Here is a 17,552-nt window from a genome sequence, read left to right as displayed (position 1 = left end):
GGAATCAATCCAAGAAGCTGGTACTGATTGGAAGAAATATTTTGTTTGGTAGCTCAGTGGATAATCCCATCCACTGATAATGGAATTAAAGAGTCAACATGACAATATTTTAGCTGTAGCCCCCCTAACAATGTTGTTCCCCAGTGATGGGTTCCAGATCCTGGTGCAACCGGTACGATGCAATGGGGCCGGGCGTCTTCCACATGCACGTGCACAGCACGCGCATTCGTACTTACTATCCGCAACACTCTGTGACGGCTCCAGCTGCTCATCAGAGCGTCGTGCAAATGCCATATGCTCGGTGCGCGGAAGCCCCGATCGGTTCAAATACAGGTAAGGACTGTGGGTAGGCAGGTGAGCCCTCCAAAGCACCATACCGGAATGGTACCTGGTGTTTCCAGCAGGCCCCATACCGGGGCGTACTGGTCATATCCCACCACTGGTGTTCCCATACAACGAAAAAGAAAACAGTACAGAAGATCTTAATCTATCTATCTATCTATCTATCTATCTATCTATCTATCTATCTATCTATCTATCAATGGCTGTGTGTGTGTGTGTGTGTGTGTGTGTGTGTGTGTGTGTGTGTGTGTGTTTTACAGCATAACTCTGGAACGCCTTGAGAAATTTCAACCAAACGTGGTACACAGATGACTTACTCTTTGGGAAAAAGTACTGTGAGGGTAAGACACCCACTAATACCCCTCGGGATGTGTGTTCTGTTACGATACAGCCTGTTGTGCCGTACTGCTGTACTGGCTTCTACTGTACAACACAGTGGAGTTGCCATGGTAATGGCTTCACAGTACTCCACAAGGAGGCTCCCTCTGATAAGGGGGAAAATACAACATGAGAAATTACATTTGGTCTAGACATTTCCCTCCTATAAATAAATACCTGGGCAATGCCGCGTTATCCGCTAGTTTTTTTTAAAAAAAAATCAAAATAAAGCAAATCCAGAGGTCAGCACTTCAGAGGAATTTCAAAGAACAGTGCAAGAGCACGGAGAAACAATGAGTCAGGCATAAGGCCTTCCTTCATATAAATCTCCTGTGTAAACATTAAATATGCCACGCTAACTATAAAATTTGATCACCTGCAGTCAAAGTTTCTGGGTAATAAAACTACCATGTAGCTCTTATGGAGTGCATTCTTTACTAAATAAGGAAGATAAGGAATTCTGGTTAAATTTCATAATGATATTTGTAGCTTTGTTTGAATGAGCTTGTTTATATAGCAGGGTGTGTAAATAGGTCCCAGATTCTGTAGCTGATAAACTACTACTTATGACTACCCTTTTGGCACGTTTTAAAAAACTGATGGCAAACCTTTTTGACTTGGCCTGTCAAACATTCAGAAAGTGCCTAACTTGAGTGCCTCTGAGCAACAGACAAACAATTCTCTACTTCCCCACCCATCTAAACTACCTTGAACAGCAGTATGTAACTAACTGTGTACACAAAAGCAGGTCCCATTCTCATGCAATTTTCCAAGGCTCTGGAGACTTGCGCTGTCTCCACAGCATCTGAAAACCACGTGAAAGCAAGCCCCGTTCATGTACAGATGCTCTGGATCAATGATTTTTAAAAAATAATTTAATGGATTTTTTTTATTTTTTTAGTAAATTTATTTTAATAAAATGCTTTTGGAGTAAATATCTATTTAAAGATTGTTTTATATTTAAGATACATTAATCATTTAGTTTATTCAGAATGAAATGGAGCTTAGTTACATAGCATACATAGCTGTATATTCTGCAGTATTGGGACTGTCAGTGAGTCAACAACATGTCAGAGGAGAAACTACTGTGGGATCAAGATGACAGCTGCACTTTAAAAATTATGATTTAAATTGAGTTGATTTAAATCTAGTGTTTTTCCTAGTGATTTAAATCATGATTTAAAGCGACTTGATTTAAATCAAATCCACCCTGGAGTCCACGCAGGAGCCCACCCCATTCTTTGCCATGAATATTTGTGGGGTATTGGTAAATGATGGCATGTGATGCATGTATCATAGGTTTGCCATCACTGACTAAGGAGAATGATAGTATGACATTGATGGTTAGACTATATGTTTTTTCAACAATATACAGTACAGCTGGAAAAATAGTTATTCTTTCCTGTTAGGAAGTGGAACTGAATCATTGGATCAAAAGAGATCCTATACAGCTGGTATGGGAATGCTGTTACCCAGAACTGGTCTATAATTTATCACATGCAGATGTCTGGAGAGAGACCATCTCATCACCACCCCCATAAATCCTTACACCACACCTGAAGAAGTACTATACCCAAGGGGCATATTCCTTCAATTCAGCAAAAATCGTATGGGAAATGTTTGGTTATTATCCCTTAACTTGATTATAGTTGAATGTTGGCATTTATAAATTCCTACAACTACATACTGGACATTAAAATATAGGAAGCCCATTAACCAGCAGAACCAGCTGCCTTATAAGAAACAGATCTCATCAAGATAGAAGAAATGTTTGTTAAAGTTTAACTTGCCTGTGTAAAAAAATATATGTTAAAAACCCTGAAGGTAACAGGGCTTTATATTTCTGAATTCCAGTAAATTAAGTTTGCAGACCTTGGCTCTGGAACAGGAATAGGTTTTCAGGGAAAACCAAGAGCTTGAACATTTTTAAGCACTTAAAATACATGGAAAAAACTGTCACAAACTAAAGTACTTTTTTTAAATGAATAAAAGGATTGGAATCCTTGATGAACAGCTGCAGAAGAAGATTATTCAAACTCAGTGAGGGACCCCCAACTTTTCTTCCTTTCATTAAAAAACAAACTCAGGCAAAACACTCTTAGTGTGTGTGTGTGTGTGTGCACGTGTGTTCATGCACAGTTGTTACTTTTGACAAACTCTTCACCAAATGCCCTCTGTTCATTCTAAAGTAACTGATGAAACTGCACAGTGGGATCGGAGGCAGAAAGGAAATGATACATTTTCCTAATTTTCTTCACCATGATCAGGAATGCTGCTAGTGAAGTACTTGTCTTGATTTGAAACAGGTAAATTGGAAATACAGTCTGTTTTACTGGATTAGATTGAGAAAGATTTCATTAGAAGAAGAAGAAGAAGAAGAAGAAGAAGAAGAAGAAGAAGAAGAAGAAGAAGAAGAAGAAGAAGAAGAAGAAGAAAACAACGATGAAAGTGAAAATGCAGAAAAGCACTTTAAACATGGTGTTTTTCCTAATGTCATGCTCATAGGAAAGACTGACAGAAGCAGCAAAAGGATGACGTGCTCTTCTCCTTTGCAGAATTTCTGAGCAACTCTTGCATTAGTTCTTCCTAATGGTGTAATTCTAACCATAAGATAGCAAACTTCAGCAAACTAGCAGCTCAATTTCCAGCTCTTGAACTGACGAGAATGTTGGTATCTACCATAGAGGAACTCAATACATCACCATAACAATATTGCCTCAAACTCATCTTGGGATAAAGTGTGATGAATCGAAGAAAGGTACAGTTGCTTCTATCAATCATAAGGATAAGGATTTGTCATCATGCCTACAACCCAGCCTACAAGCAATGTAGGAGTAAATCCAGCATGGCTTCTTCATTCACAGTGTTTCTTGCTCCAACTCTATTTTCAGGACTTTCCAAAAACCAGACAATTTGGATAGATAATGCTATATAGCACAGCAGCTTAGGATCCATTCATTTGCAAAACAATGTCCATATGCTGCTAATTCATAGGCAGTGATTTTCACAGCAGTTATTTGCAAAGTGAAGACTGAGTCAAAAGAAGAGTGTAAATAATAAAATGCTGAATGTATCAATCAAAACCCTGGTCCTCCACCAAGTACAGTTTGCTTATGCATTGATCCTCGCAGCAGTGTTATGACTAGGGCCACAGCAGGGCCTTAAAGTAGGATGACACATGAACTTTGATCACAGCTGGATTAGGATGAGAGCAGAACAAAAATAAAGGCAGATTCCAATAATATTATCCAAAAACAGTCAGTCTGCTAAAAAAAATAAAACGTTTAGGAAAAGGGTAGATTAACAATTGTATGACTTATCAAAGCTTTAGAGCCATTTCCTCTCTCTTCTATTAAAAAAAAGCATGCAATAATGGCAAATATCTAGGTCGGGTATAGCTCGGGTATAGGATGAGGGTGAAGGTTCATTCTCCGAGCTTGTGGGCTGGTTTCCAAATGTTTCATTAGCAGGCTAGGTAACATCTTCAGCACAGTTTAGGGGATGTCAATGTCAGTGTTCTTCTGTTTATAAGAGCTTCAGGTGTGATTAGTAGGTTTTCTGATGGTGAGGACCAGCATGTGAATATTTCCATAAAAAGGGACAAAGTGACTATTTTTCTCATGTCAGAATAGGATCTACTGTATGCAAGCCTGACTTGAGGAGAAAAAACCTGCAATCTACTTTCAGTTCCACAAAAGAGCAGATTAAGACCACAATCCTATCTGCATTTACCTGGGAAGAAAATTTTATTTAACAAACATTACTATGAATTGCACTATATAGAGAAAATGGGACTTCAATACCAGGGGAAATACTATGGGTACCAAGTTACACATCTGCATTCCAGGAGAGGCATGCAAATCTGGAAAACTAAACTAGAATTCGGACTAAAAACAAAGCTTTACATCTAAAGAGCAATATCCTAGGCATAAAATATATCCTATTTTAACCTGCTGAGCTAATGTTTGGTTCAGATGTCCCAAATAATATCCAACTATCAAAAAATGACTTCCAATTAAAGAAATAGAAATATGTTCTAAGAGGTTTAGCCAGCTAAGGCAAATAACAATGAGAAATAATTGAAGGACAGCATTTATATTGTATGCGACATGGAAAATGGGGAGAGGGTGTTGATTTCCAAAACAAAGATAATTCTTTGTGAAAAATCCTGAAAACACATTTAAAAATTGTGATTTTACAGCAGTAACAGACATATTTAAAATATTCAACTTTAAAAGCAGGATAGTCGATGCTACTGAATTACAAATGTTTTTGAAAGCAAGATGTGTTAAGTTAGTTATAATGGCAAATGCGCCACCTATCAGCTACTAAGGGACATTACAGTTTTATAGCAGCCAAAGGTCAAGACATTACACATCAAGGTCAATACAAAGCAGACATTTCTAATACTTTGAGTTGAACCAAGTCAACCTTACAAGGAAAAAAAATTAGTTAGAAAAATTATATACAGCAAGACACATTTTGCTGCACAGATAAAAAATGGAGCCTGTTTAAAAATAGGGAAAAACATGCTAAAAACTAAAAAGAAGTTGTGTTGCAATCATTACTAATATCTGTAGTACATCCTACTAGAGGTAAGAGATAACTGTTGAAAATATGAATTGTTAGCTCTGAAAGACTGTTGAAGTCAATGGTTCTTTCACCTATCTGCACATCAGTGATGGTCCCTAGGAAGGAAGTAGCACTTATTTTCCCAGTTTGCTTTCAGAGACATCAATAGTGGATGAAGTGTTTGCCAATGACTCAAAATGATTTTCATCTGCAAGGCAGTTATAATGTGTTTAAAGAGACAGTTGTGCCGTTTATAGGAGCTGAATTGGCAAAACTACAACTTACCACACCACACAAGGTAGTATATATAATATACTCCACACAAGGTAGAATATATTTCGCCTCTTTAATACACCCTTGTAGGGTGATTAGAGAGGTGAAAGGAACCTCTTCCACAATATAAAAACAAAAGCAAACAAATGGAGAGGGGAAAGGATGAGCAACAACAGCCTGGGTGAATTGCCGGACAGGATGCATGGAACATCATGGGCATGTAATTTTAATATTTGGATGCCAACTTCTTCTTTGGAAGCACGATCTACATAGAGAACCAACCCATGTATAAAGAAGCCTTAAGCCTATAAATAGGTGTACCTCTCTTTTAAGTTATTAAACCTATCTCACCATCTAAATATATTCATAAGGAGAGCAGGAAAGGGAAGCAACCCCACAACATGGATAAACCGGTATGTGACTCTCACCTCAAGGTAACAATTGCAAAGCAAACAAGTTCGACATTTGGAGTTGAACAAGCAAAAACTTTCATAGGCAGACTCAGGAGGAGCCCATTAACAAGTTACTTATATATGTTGTTTATGTTTAAAGTTTTCAACACTTTTCCTTTGTAAAAGGAATTAGTTTGAAGACTGAACAGGCCTGGGATTGAACAACATTACTACCTTTCAAATAACAACAGAAAAGCCAATCAAACTGTAAATCAGATGCAAGGCCAAATAGAAGTAACGTATCACAACTCACCGGAAATCATGTGCAAATCAGATGCCATCCCCTTGCTTATCAGTTCATACTGGAAGCCTGTAATCTTCCTACTAATGTCCTGCTGTGGGGTTGCCTCAACAAAAAGGCCCCCTTGGTCAAAGTTGAAGCAATACACTCTGTTAGGACTGTGATCTCCCTCCTGGACCAGTAGTTTTAGTTCTCCAGTTTTTTCCAAATAAATATTTGCTCCTGCAGAGTTCTTATAAGGTTTTATGCAAACAGTCCAATGTTTGTAAGAAGAAGAGATAATATTGGGTCGCAGATTGATGATCAATGCTCCGGTGGGATACATCCATTCTATGGTCCCTTCAGAACAACGGAGGTAGACTTGTTCGACATCTTTTCTGTGGGACTCATGAGTTAATCCACTAGGGGGGAAAAAGAAAGATTATAAGGAAAGTGCCTTGATTTATTCTACAAGAATATTATATGCACTCAGACAAAAGCCACTGTGAAAGACTTGAAAAACGATTGTGGAAAAGTACAATGAAATAATGGGTTCAGGCTTTTTTAAGGGTTTAGAAAAGCTTCCAATTCTATTAAGTTGTATTGGCACTTGCCTCAAATAGACAAATTAATCAAGTCTGTTAACATCAAGTCCATTCCAAACCATGGTGTAATGTTCAAATTAAGTCCTTCCATAAAATAAAGTAAGCAACAAGACCAAACTGTTTATGAGACAAATGGACTAGACAAAACTTTCAGCCTCAAGTCCAACCTTATGTGACAACCCTACCAACCGACATGTTGAATGCATTTAACCAGACATTAGATTTCCAATACATTACATTAAAAAGTGATCAACATCATTTTAATAATATAAATGTTAATGTTAATCTTGTGCAGAAATTAGCTTTGGGACATATGATTTGCAGTGTGGGGAGAAAACAAGGGACAACATACAATTCTTATTTGAAATAAAATACTTGCCATACTGGAGATGCAACAAAATTCAGAGGTTTCATGAGAAAACTCCAAGAAACTTAAATTTTAATCATTAGCTTCATCATAACATCATAAGTGGCAATCTGTTGGTGGGTATGGTTCCAGATTACAAAAATACTCTTCTCAAAATGTCAATGCATTGTTGTGGCAGCAAGTTAAACTCAAGACTGAATCAAGCCACTTCTCAAAGCTCCAACTGCTGATCCTACCACTTCTGGGTTCCTGATCACCTCCATTCATCAAATTAGAATTATAATTCAACCAAAGCTTACAGGATTGTTGCATGGCTGAATGCAGCCAGAATAGAGCAGCCATAGTACAAGCGCTACAGTATTTATATAAAATCCTACTTGAAAGTGTGAATTTGCTATTTCTTCACAATAAAGTCAGTGCAGTTGGCTCAGAAGCACATTGTTTGTTCCAAAATATAAAAAGTGTAAAACACCGAGTCCCAAAACTCATTAATCCACATACAACCTATACTTTATCAATGGCCTTAATGTAATTTCCTGAGTGGAAGAAGTTCCCACTTCAAAATACCATGGATTATTTGAAACTTCTCCAATGCCAAAATGTGACCTTTCAGTTTGAAAGAAAAGAAGAGAGTATTCATGCTTTGAAGTTTTTAGCAATAAGTGACTCTGGCACTAAGCACAAACACAGGTCTGCAAGCTTTACTTGTGACTAAAAGGAAAGAGGGTGCATTGTTTTCATTGAAGTTAATGTTATCAAAGAAACCATAAAGGAATAAAGCAGAATTAAAAAGACAAGCAAGTCAGGATACAAATCCACCAAGTTCCTACTGAATAGATCAGTGGTCCCCAACCTTTTTATCACCGCGGACCAGTCAGACGAGCCTCCCTCGGCCTTCCGGACCGGCGGGTGGGAAGGCGGCCATCCTGGGCGCACGTTCCGCGGGGGGGGGGCTTCCTTCACGCCAAGGCCGACAGCCCGCGAGGCCGCCCCGCCTCCTCCTCCTCGGCCGCCGGGGGAAGGGAGGGGGAACCGACCCCGCGATCCGCTCGCTCGGGCAGCCCTTTTTCCTCGCTGCAGTTCAGCGGGGGAAAAAGATGGCCCTGTGTCCTACTTCGGGCGGGCGGGCGGCTGGCGCGGCGGAGGCCGGCTGCTTCCGAGGGGGTGGGCCTCCGCGCCGCGCTCCATGAAGGGAAGAGGGGGAGAAGGCGGGCTGCGGCCGAAGGGCCCCCGAGAGCCCCGCCGGCCTGACACAAAAAGCGCTTCGGCGGAGCGGCGGGGGGGAGGGGCGGGAGGCAGGTGACACTCCAGGAGGGGGGGCAGAGCTGCACCACGAGTCTTACATAAAGCCCCCCCTCCCCGCCTCGGCGGAGGAAAACATCTCCCACCTGGGTGGGGCTGCGCGCGAAGCGCCTCTCGGAATGGCGAAGCTCCCCAAGTTCCCCCGAAACGGCCGCGCTGCGCCCCTCCCCCCGCAACCTTAGTTTCTCCTTGGGAGGAAAATGCAGCGCCGCTGCCCCCTCCTGCCCCCCCCTCGTCATTCCACGGGGCAGGCGGGCCGGGCGAGTCTGCGGACAAAGTTTCGTCTCCCAGGCAGCCTCCGCCAGCAGCATCCCAAGTTCGGGCTGAGGCCGCCGCCGCTGCCCCCTCCCTCCCGGGGCGAGCAGAGCAAGAGGGCGGGGGGGAGATCGGGCCTCCCCTCGCCCCCCCAGCCCCGCACAACTGGGGTGGCGGGGGGGCAGAGAAAGGGCGCTATCATGAGGACTACAAAGTTGCAAATATGGCCCCCGGCCGCTGCAGTGATCATGGCCCCCGGCCGCTGCGCGGCCCGGTGCCAGGTACTCCACGGCCCGGCACCGGTCCGCGGACCGGGGGTTGGGGACCACTGGAATAGATGATTCACAATACTGAATGCATTTCAAAACAGCTTGAGTTGACTTGGCTAAAAGCTCATGACCTAGTTAAAGCTGTCAAGAGTTGGTGGAGATGGAGAGCTCTCTATGGCTTGAACAATTTGGTGGAGACAGAAAACATCTGCCTAGAGAGAATTTAGATGATTCATTATCAGAAGGTGTTAAGAGGTCTGATGGACTAACAAATCTTTCCTTTCCGGATAAATATGGTGATATTAAATGTCTGAACTAAGAACAAAGCCACTTCTCTAATCCACATTTATATATAGCCAGTTCCAGGACCAATTGCTAAATCATCTCCTGTTCCTGATATGTACTGTATGTAAAGGATTATTCAATGTATTAAACCAAGCAGGTTAACTGCCCATGTTTTGAAGCAAACCTGCATTCACTTTCATTATAAATATAAAATGATGTTGGCTTGATTTCAAGGCCAAAAATAAATGTCCAAAGTCCTTACACAAACAAGACAACCAAAACTCATAACTTACTTCGTCCCATTTGCTGGTAGAAGACTATTACATCCATGCAGTATTTTAGTTTTACCTACGCATGACCATAAGGCCAAATAATTCCGTTTAAAGCCTTAATGGAAAAACTTCAGAATTACCTAATCCCACCCACAGATAATAAATTGCCTTGTTTACTTCCAAACCAAACTGAGATATATCAACAGTATTCATTCTTACCCAGTGAAACATGCATTGACAGCTACAGTAGTTATGAATATATATAAAACTGTGGTTCTCCTTTTTGTTCAAAACAATGTTATTTATAACTACTAATGGGAAGTTCAGGCATTTCTAAGACCAACCTGCTACTGGAACAGCTTGACAATTTAGAAAAAACAGAGTTTGGGGTTTTTTTTCTGAAGAAGTGGAAGGCCTGGCATTTACACCTCTGTTATCATTGAAATCTTTAACTTTGAAGGCCGGATACCACAGATTAGTGGCAGCTTGTACTTTAGACCTCATCTGCTGCCACAGTAACAAATATAACTTCTAAGGTTACACAACCAGAAAGAATAGGCTGTAATCCTGCATATAACAATGGGATAATCACTGTATAAAAATCTTTAGAGAAAAAGTGCCAGAATTTTGAAGATGGGCAATTAAGGCTAGACAAAAAGCCTTCAGAATTCAGAATTGTTTATGCTGGCCAGGGGATACTGAGAACTGTAGCCCAATGCATCCACAGGGCACACAGCTATCCTAGTATATGAGAAGCTCAACTGCGCCAAACTTTTTAAAAAGCCTACTTTTAAAAGCTAACAGTTCTTAAGAATTCTCCCGTACACATAAATGCCTATTTATTCATCACCAGTGTCAACAGATTCTAAGGAGAGACCACCAACTCATGTTAGACAGAAGAAAGGAAAGCTATTTTGGAAAGGAAAGCAGCATCAGTAACATTGTCAGAAGCTTGTGCTTCTCTTGAAGTAAAATGCGGAGTCCCTCTCACTACTGGCCCTGCTGAACTTGCCTTTCCAGAAGGCCAAGCTGAATTTGTGACCTATATATCCCTTCATATGCATTAGTTCATCCTTTTTCTTACTTATAATAGCAGCCTGCCAGATTTTAATGAAGGCAATCCTGACAACCTAAAGTAGTTGTGGATTTGAAGTCCACATTTCTTCAAGACACCAAGGTGGAGAAACACTGGATTAAGGACATTTTACCAATACTTCAGGGGGGAGGGGAGTGTTTTTGAGAAAGGGAGAAAAGATAAACAGCACTTGCTGGAACTAAACCACCCCCCAACCTCCATCACAGAGCTGCGTAAAAGGCAGCTGTGTGATATTAAGAAAAACACAATTACTTTGAGAAGCTGCTGAGAGGGGCTGGATGAACCCCTCCATGAACACTGAAGCCCCTCTGAGCCTTCAATACTAAACTCTTTAACTTTGTATACTTTACCTTGTAAAGTATTGCAAGGCACCATTATATAGTCCAACATCCTCCCTTGCACTATTGGCCAACAAAAAGATTACTCAAAGCCCATGAGTAAGATATGAAGGCAACAGTCATCTCCTACTATTGCTCCTTACTGACTAGGACTCAGAAGCACATGCCTATTGCTAGACATTATGCATCTTAATACATTTAGGAAGATAGAGGTAGCCCTAAGGAAAAACTTCCATACAACCAAATGTATTGACAGGCAGGAATTCCAGGCAAGGTTCCAGATAGAACTTTCCTAGTCCTACCTGAGGCTGCCTGAGATGGGACTTAAAACCATGAAGCTTTTGCTCTCTCTTATAAATACTCTGCTGGCCAGAGCAGTCTGACTTATACCACAGCCACCTGTTTGGTCAATTCCATCTATTTTTCAGACATCTGATGTTTTCTTGTGCAATTGCAAGTGTCAGCAAGCATGCGTCATTCCCCCAAACTAAAATATTTAATGACAGATTGGGGAGGGGGGGAAGTGTTGGGTAAACCCCATAACAGGGAAGTGAGTCATGCTGCTCACACACATCCCTTGTGGTTGGCATTCAGGACACTGGCAAGCCCAGAAGAGAGACTTCATTCATCAGTAGAGTAATATATTAATGGTTTAGTGTTGCAGCTGAGACAGATATAAATCGGGAATACTGCCTCTGTCTTTTATTTTATGAAGTGAGTTAAACAAGTCAGGCTCTTCAAGTTGCTCCTCCCCCAAATAATATTTCTCTTTTATGTTATGGAAATACTGTTGCCACTAATTTTAGGAAGAGATTATCCAGACAAGGATATGACCTTACCCCACCCCCCCACACACAATCTCCTTACTAATCACATCCAAATCAAATGTGGTATTTTAAAAAGAAATCTTGGGAGACATCATCAAGCCAATGCCCATTAAAAAGGGGGGGCATATATGTGATCAAATCCATGCCTGCACATTTATGAACTTCAATTAAAAGAAAAATCAGGCATGAAAGACATTGTTCATTCAATACATGAACAAACAGAAGATGGTTCCAAGAATTTTTGGTCTGGAATAGCTTTGGTCTAATAAAGCAATAGCAATAGCAATAGCAGTAGACTTATATACCGCTTCATAGGCCTTTCAGGCCTCTCTAAGCGGTTTACAGAGAGTCAGCATATTGCCCCCAACAATCTGGGTCCTCATTTTACCCACCTCGGAAGGATGGAAGGCTGAGTCAACCCTGAGCCGGTGAGATTTGAACCGCTGACCTGCTGATCTAGCAGTAGCCTGCAGTGCTGCATTTAACCACTGCGCCACCTTGGCTCTTAGACACAATGTCTTTAACATACTTTCAATATCTATAATTATAGATATACAAAATAAGTTCAAGTAAACTTGTGAATCATATGAAGTGTAGATTCAGTGGCCACAGCAATTTTTGTAGGAGTCCACAACTAATTTTGAGCAATAAATCATACTGATGTTGAGAGAAGTTGGTTCTACAATGATTAGAACTCTGTTGCCTAAGAATTGTTTGGTTTGTTACACAAAGCAATTGTAGCAAATTATATCAACAGGACTGTGGCAGCAAAACTTTAAATGGTTCCCTAAATAAGCTGAACTTTGTTTTAGGCACAGGTCTTGTAAAGTTATCTGATAACATTCAACAAGTTTTCCATGCCACTATTTTCAGGGACTTATCTTTCTAGATAATGGAATTATTTTGCTACAGGGCATGTGACAATTCGTAACAGGTGAGATAATCTGTGATAGCTGGAGTTAAACCTTTCCCCGAAGGATTTCCAAAAAGGATTGTCTCTTCCATAAAACAAAGCAACACAAACACACACACCTCTGATCCCCACCATTTAAGCCTGAGGCTACTGCCCTGATATTGCCTCCTGTTTCTATTCATTTAAACTTTCCTGTTTGCATAAATCCAAAGAAATAATTCACTGTCATTCTACTTGTTTAAAAATAAATTGTTTTGTAAACTTCAAATTCAGGTTGCAGATGCACATAATTTAGCCATGGATTAATGACTAAATGAAAGCCTTTTGAGATCTACAGAAGATTTCTGAAAACCATAGGAACAGATTTAAAGTGCAAGTAGTCCTTAACTTATGACCACAATAGAGCCCATTTATTTCACCAAATGAAACGTTTGAGTTTGCCCCCGTTTTATGACCTTTCTTGCCACATTTATTAAGCAAATCACGGCAGTTGTTGAGTTAGTAACACCATTGTTACGTGAATCTGGCTTCCCCATTGACTTTGCTTGTCAGAAGATTGCAAAAGAGATCACATAACCCCAGGATACAACAACTGTCATAAATACAAGTCAGTTGCCAAGCATCTGGATTTTGATCACTTCTTGGTAGGGATGCTGCAATGGTTTAAGTGTGAGAAACGGCCATAAGCCATGTTGTAACTTTGATCAGTCACTAAACAAACTGTTTGTTGTAAGTTGAGGACTATTACTGAAGGTGTGGGAGAGAGGGAAAGTCAGACACAAGAGAGGGAAAAATGTAGAGGCCAAGGAGTTTTAAAGATTTCACAAGCAGGACGATTAAAATAGCTGTGGCAACTAAGGAATTATGGCCAAGAGCTTTCTGTTAGCAATCCCGATTAAAATCTAAAGTAGCAGCGGTGACGTTATGCCACAAGTGTAAGAGAGACAGAGCCTCAGCTCAGAACATTTATGATATCCTAGTCTTATACAATATAGCAGGTGAACTCCGAAGGAACTCCCGAGAACCATAGCCACCCTCTCTCTGGAGACCTCCTTGCCCACACATAGGGACCCTAGTTTTACAATTTCCAGGGAACAACTTCAAAACGTGTAAACGCCCAAGTTTCCAATCTAAACAAACAACCTCTCCACCCCCAGTAAACCCCAAAAACAAAAAACAAAAAAAAAACCCCAACTTCAGTCATCCAAGGCGTTTTGAGGTAAACAAGCCCGGCGCGAAGTCAGGTATTAATGAAAATAATATATATATTGGGGTTTATTTCCTCAAAAAAAAAAAAAGCTGCAGGCTGCCAAAAGAGAGTGGGGGAGGGAGGAGAGCACAGCGTCACAAGTTTGATAAGGGCGAAGCAATCTTTACACATTCGTAAACACGCCGATTATAAGCCCTTATCCATTTTCCCTCCCTCTCTCTCTCTCGAGGGAGGCTGAAAAAGCCTAACCGAGTTACGCTGAAGTTAGTGCAAAAAAGGTAGGAGGTCACCAATTTTCAAGTATGTTATTGTGGTGTTGAGTTGCACAGATGCGGAGGGTGCCGCGGTGGTCAGGAGAGAGAGAAACTCTACCTTTGTCTGCCGAGCGCTCTCCGGCTTCCCTTCCTCCCCCCCGCCCCCCACGCCTCTCCTTCGCTCGTTGCTTTGGCAATATACTCATCCTGAACACTCCTGGAATGTTAATCAAACTGTCCCTCTCCTTCTTCTTTCCAATAAATCAGAGCAAACAGCCGAGGGGGTGAATGGGGAAAAAGGGAGGATTTCTTTTATTCCCCTTGCAACAATCAAATCCATGTGTCCCGGAGCTTCTGGAGCTAGAAAGCCCACATGGAACTATGCGCCCCCCTTTTTCCCTTTCCGAACGAAACTTCTCCGAAGAGCGGTTTCGAGGACGGCTAAGATTCAATACCAACACCCACCCCTCACAATAGCTACTCCCAAACACGCACACCCGGCAATTCTGGGATGAGGGGGAAGAGCGGGAGCGGGGGAGGAAGAGAACCAGCCCTCCTGGATCCAAGATTTCCAAGCCTGGCATTCGTTTCGCTGTGAACCCCACTCCAACTCTCCAATCGCAACAGAGGGGGAAACAGGCTGGAAGGAAAAAGAAAAAGAAAAGCGACCCTCTACAAAGTAGTGTTTCATCTCTCCCTCCAACCCACCAACCCCACCTCCATAAGAGGAAGGAAAGATTCCCCAAAGGATCCTTGTTCTCTTTAAAATCAGCGTTAATCGCCTCCGACTTAACAACATCAACCCAGAGAAAAATATGATCGGGCAAGGGGAGGGGGGTGTCCTGAAGTCTAGATTTCCTCAGGAGCGCACCTTGGGAAACAAGATCCCAGGAACGGGGATATGCCCGGACAAAGACCCAACCTTTGGGAACACACCTTACAGCGTGTTGGCAAGCCCGCCAACCTCCCGCAGCCCCTTGCCCGGTGAGCAACTTCTTACCTTCCTCTCCAACTGCACAAGTCGCTCGAGTATTGCGCCGTGCAGCCCCTGTCCAGTACCAAAAAGCCCAGCAGCAGCAACAGCGGTGACGGCGGCGGGAGCAGCAGCCCGGGCGCCGGGGCTCTCCGCATGATCCCCGCCGGGGCTGCCCTAGAACGGATCCAGCAGAAGAGAGAAAAAGAGGAGAGCGCCCGTAGCCTGCGCTTACATGGCGAGAGCAAACCTGAGCCAGAGCAAACCGCTAGCGCGAGCCCATCCCCACCGTCCGGCCACTCGGCTCAACGTTGCTCTCGCTCTCCTAAGCCGGCGCTCGCTCCGCGTCCCAAGCTTAGTGGAGGGCGGGGAGCCGCTGCGCCTCGGAAACCACCCACTCCAGAGACCGCGGTTAAAACCGGCACTGGATTTTTTTCACGGAGCGGATTCCGTGCCCTCCTGGCCTTTCTTAACTTCGCTTTTCTAACTAAAGCCGAAAAAAGTTTTCAGAGTGACGGCAATTTTAAACGTTCACTGCTCTCTTTTAGGGTGTTTAAGAAAGAGGAAGCTAAAAGAACACTGGAACTTCTGCTAGGAGTGTTTCTCGTTTTTTTTAAAAAAAATGCAAGTTTTTAAAATAATAAAATTCAAGGCAGTCTGATGTGAGACATAAAGAAGGGAGAAGCTTTGACATTTTTATAAAAAAATCGAGAAGCAAATGTGAAGTGGGGGAAATGCATGCCAACTCAGCACTTCCCTTAGTACATGTAGGGCAAGACAGAGGCCAAAATCCAGGCCTGCACATGACAAATGTTCACTAGAGACGAGACAAGCATCAGGAGCAAACAGGCCCATCCCAGACATACAAAAGCCCAGTAAGTCTAGTGATCAAAGCTTCGAAGATATTTCTCACTTTTAGTACTTCTACATTAACTATACAGTATAGAACAGTGATAGCTAACCTTTTTCTAAAGATGTGCCAAAATTGTGTGCGCGTATGTTAACATGCATGTGCATGTGACCACCTACCTGCGCATATGCGCATGACACTCCCCGCTTATGTTCATGCGCCCCCCACGGGTGAAAGTTTTCACCCTCCCCAGGCTCCGGAGGCTTTCCTGAAAGTTTGAGAACGAACTTCCGGTTTGCCCGTTAGGCCGTTTTCACCCTCCCCAGGTTTCAAGAAAGCCTTTGGAGCCTGGGGAGGGTGAAAAACAGCCCAACGGCCCAACTGGAAGTTTGGGAAAGAACTTCTGGTTGGCCCATTGGGCCTGTTTTTTGCCTTCCTAAGGCTCCGGAGGCTTTCCTGAAGCCTGGGGAGGGCGAAAACTGCCTCACCCAGCTTTCTGCAAGGCCAAAAATCAGCTGGCCGGTGAGTGGATGCACACTGGAGCTGAGGGCTGCAGTGCCAGCAAATATGGCTTGCGACCATTTCAAACTGACATTACATTACTGAATTCCTATTTGAAGCCATCTCTGAGCATTATATCTGGGCATCAGCATGCAGTTAAGGAGAAGTGGCTTGAAAAGTTGTCACTGTAGAAAGCACCAGCATTTGAACACAAAACTGAGTGGGAAGAATGAAACTTCAGTGGAGCAAAGGATGACATGTTTGTTGTTACAACATCATGCAAATTATACTTATAAATCAGTTAAATAAATACAACTATGTACTTGCCTTTGAGTTTATAGCACAACTGATGTAAATCACTTAATAAATTGCTGAATGAGGCACATTCAATGACTGGCAGACAAGTCTCAATTTACTGAACCTTACTCAGATTAAGATCTTCATTTTAAGAAACGCAACTCTGGATATCTCTCAGTACACTCATGTATTACCCAGAAATTTCAGTTCATCAGATAACATGACCATTGGTATCAAAAGTTGGTGAGAGGTTACAATAAGCAGAACAGAATCTTCTGGCCTTTCTTCTTGCAAGTGTTATCCAATAGGGGCAGGTTTAATAACCATGTGGGACCTTGATTCTAGAATAAAACAGATCAGAATAATTGGTTTCCACTTGAAAGTACTATATTCCGCTCTAAGGATCATATCTACTTACAAAGAAAGTACCTGCTAATTGCATCTATTTACTGTGCTTGCTAATCAAATCAACCACAAGTGGCTGGCCTTACTTATTGTACTAAACTATATCATATATCCTTCTTAATTTTCATTCAGAATATTGTGTCATCCCAATCACTATGATTCATAAACTCAGTTGGACAAGCCCCTTTAAAAAAAACTGTATCTTCACATGTGCTCATCAGTGAAGAGATATGGATCTCTGCCGGAACAACTTATTAGTAGTAATCTGCAAAAAAAATCTGATTCATCAAAAAGGC

At 42.0% G+C, this 17,552-nt stretch overlaps 1 protein-coding gene across 1 annotated transcript in view; it reads right to left on the bottom strand.

Moving 5' to 3' along the window:
- Positions 1-15,558, bottom strand: part of METRNL (meteorin like, glial cell differentiation regulator) — a 37,681-nt gene extending 22,123 nt beyond the window's left edge. The window contains exons 1-2 of the mRNA XM_032210616.1: positions 15,231-15,558; positions 6,271-6,659 (exon numbers count right to left, since the gene is read on the bottom strand). Coding sequence (XP_032066507.1) covers positions 6,271-6,659; positions 15,231-15,361 — 520 coding nt within the window. The 5' untranslated portion in view covers positions 15,362-15,558. The remainder of the gene's footprint in view (positions 1-6,270; positions 6,660-15,230) is intronic.
- Positions 15,559-17,552: the final 1,994 nt, after the last annotated feature.

This window comes from Thamnophis elegans, chromosome 2, assembly GCF_009769535.1.
Source record: "Thamnophis elegans isolate rThaEle1 chromosome 2, rThaEle1.pri, whole genome shotgun sequence".
NCBI classification, from domain to species: Eukaryota; Metazoa; Chordata; class Lepidosauria; order Squamata; family Colubridae; genus Thamnophis; species Thamnophis elegans.
Note: the sequence above shows the minus strand (reverse complement) of the source record. Positions and strands in the feature narration are given on the sequence as shown.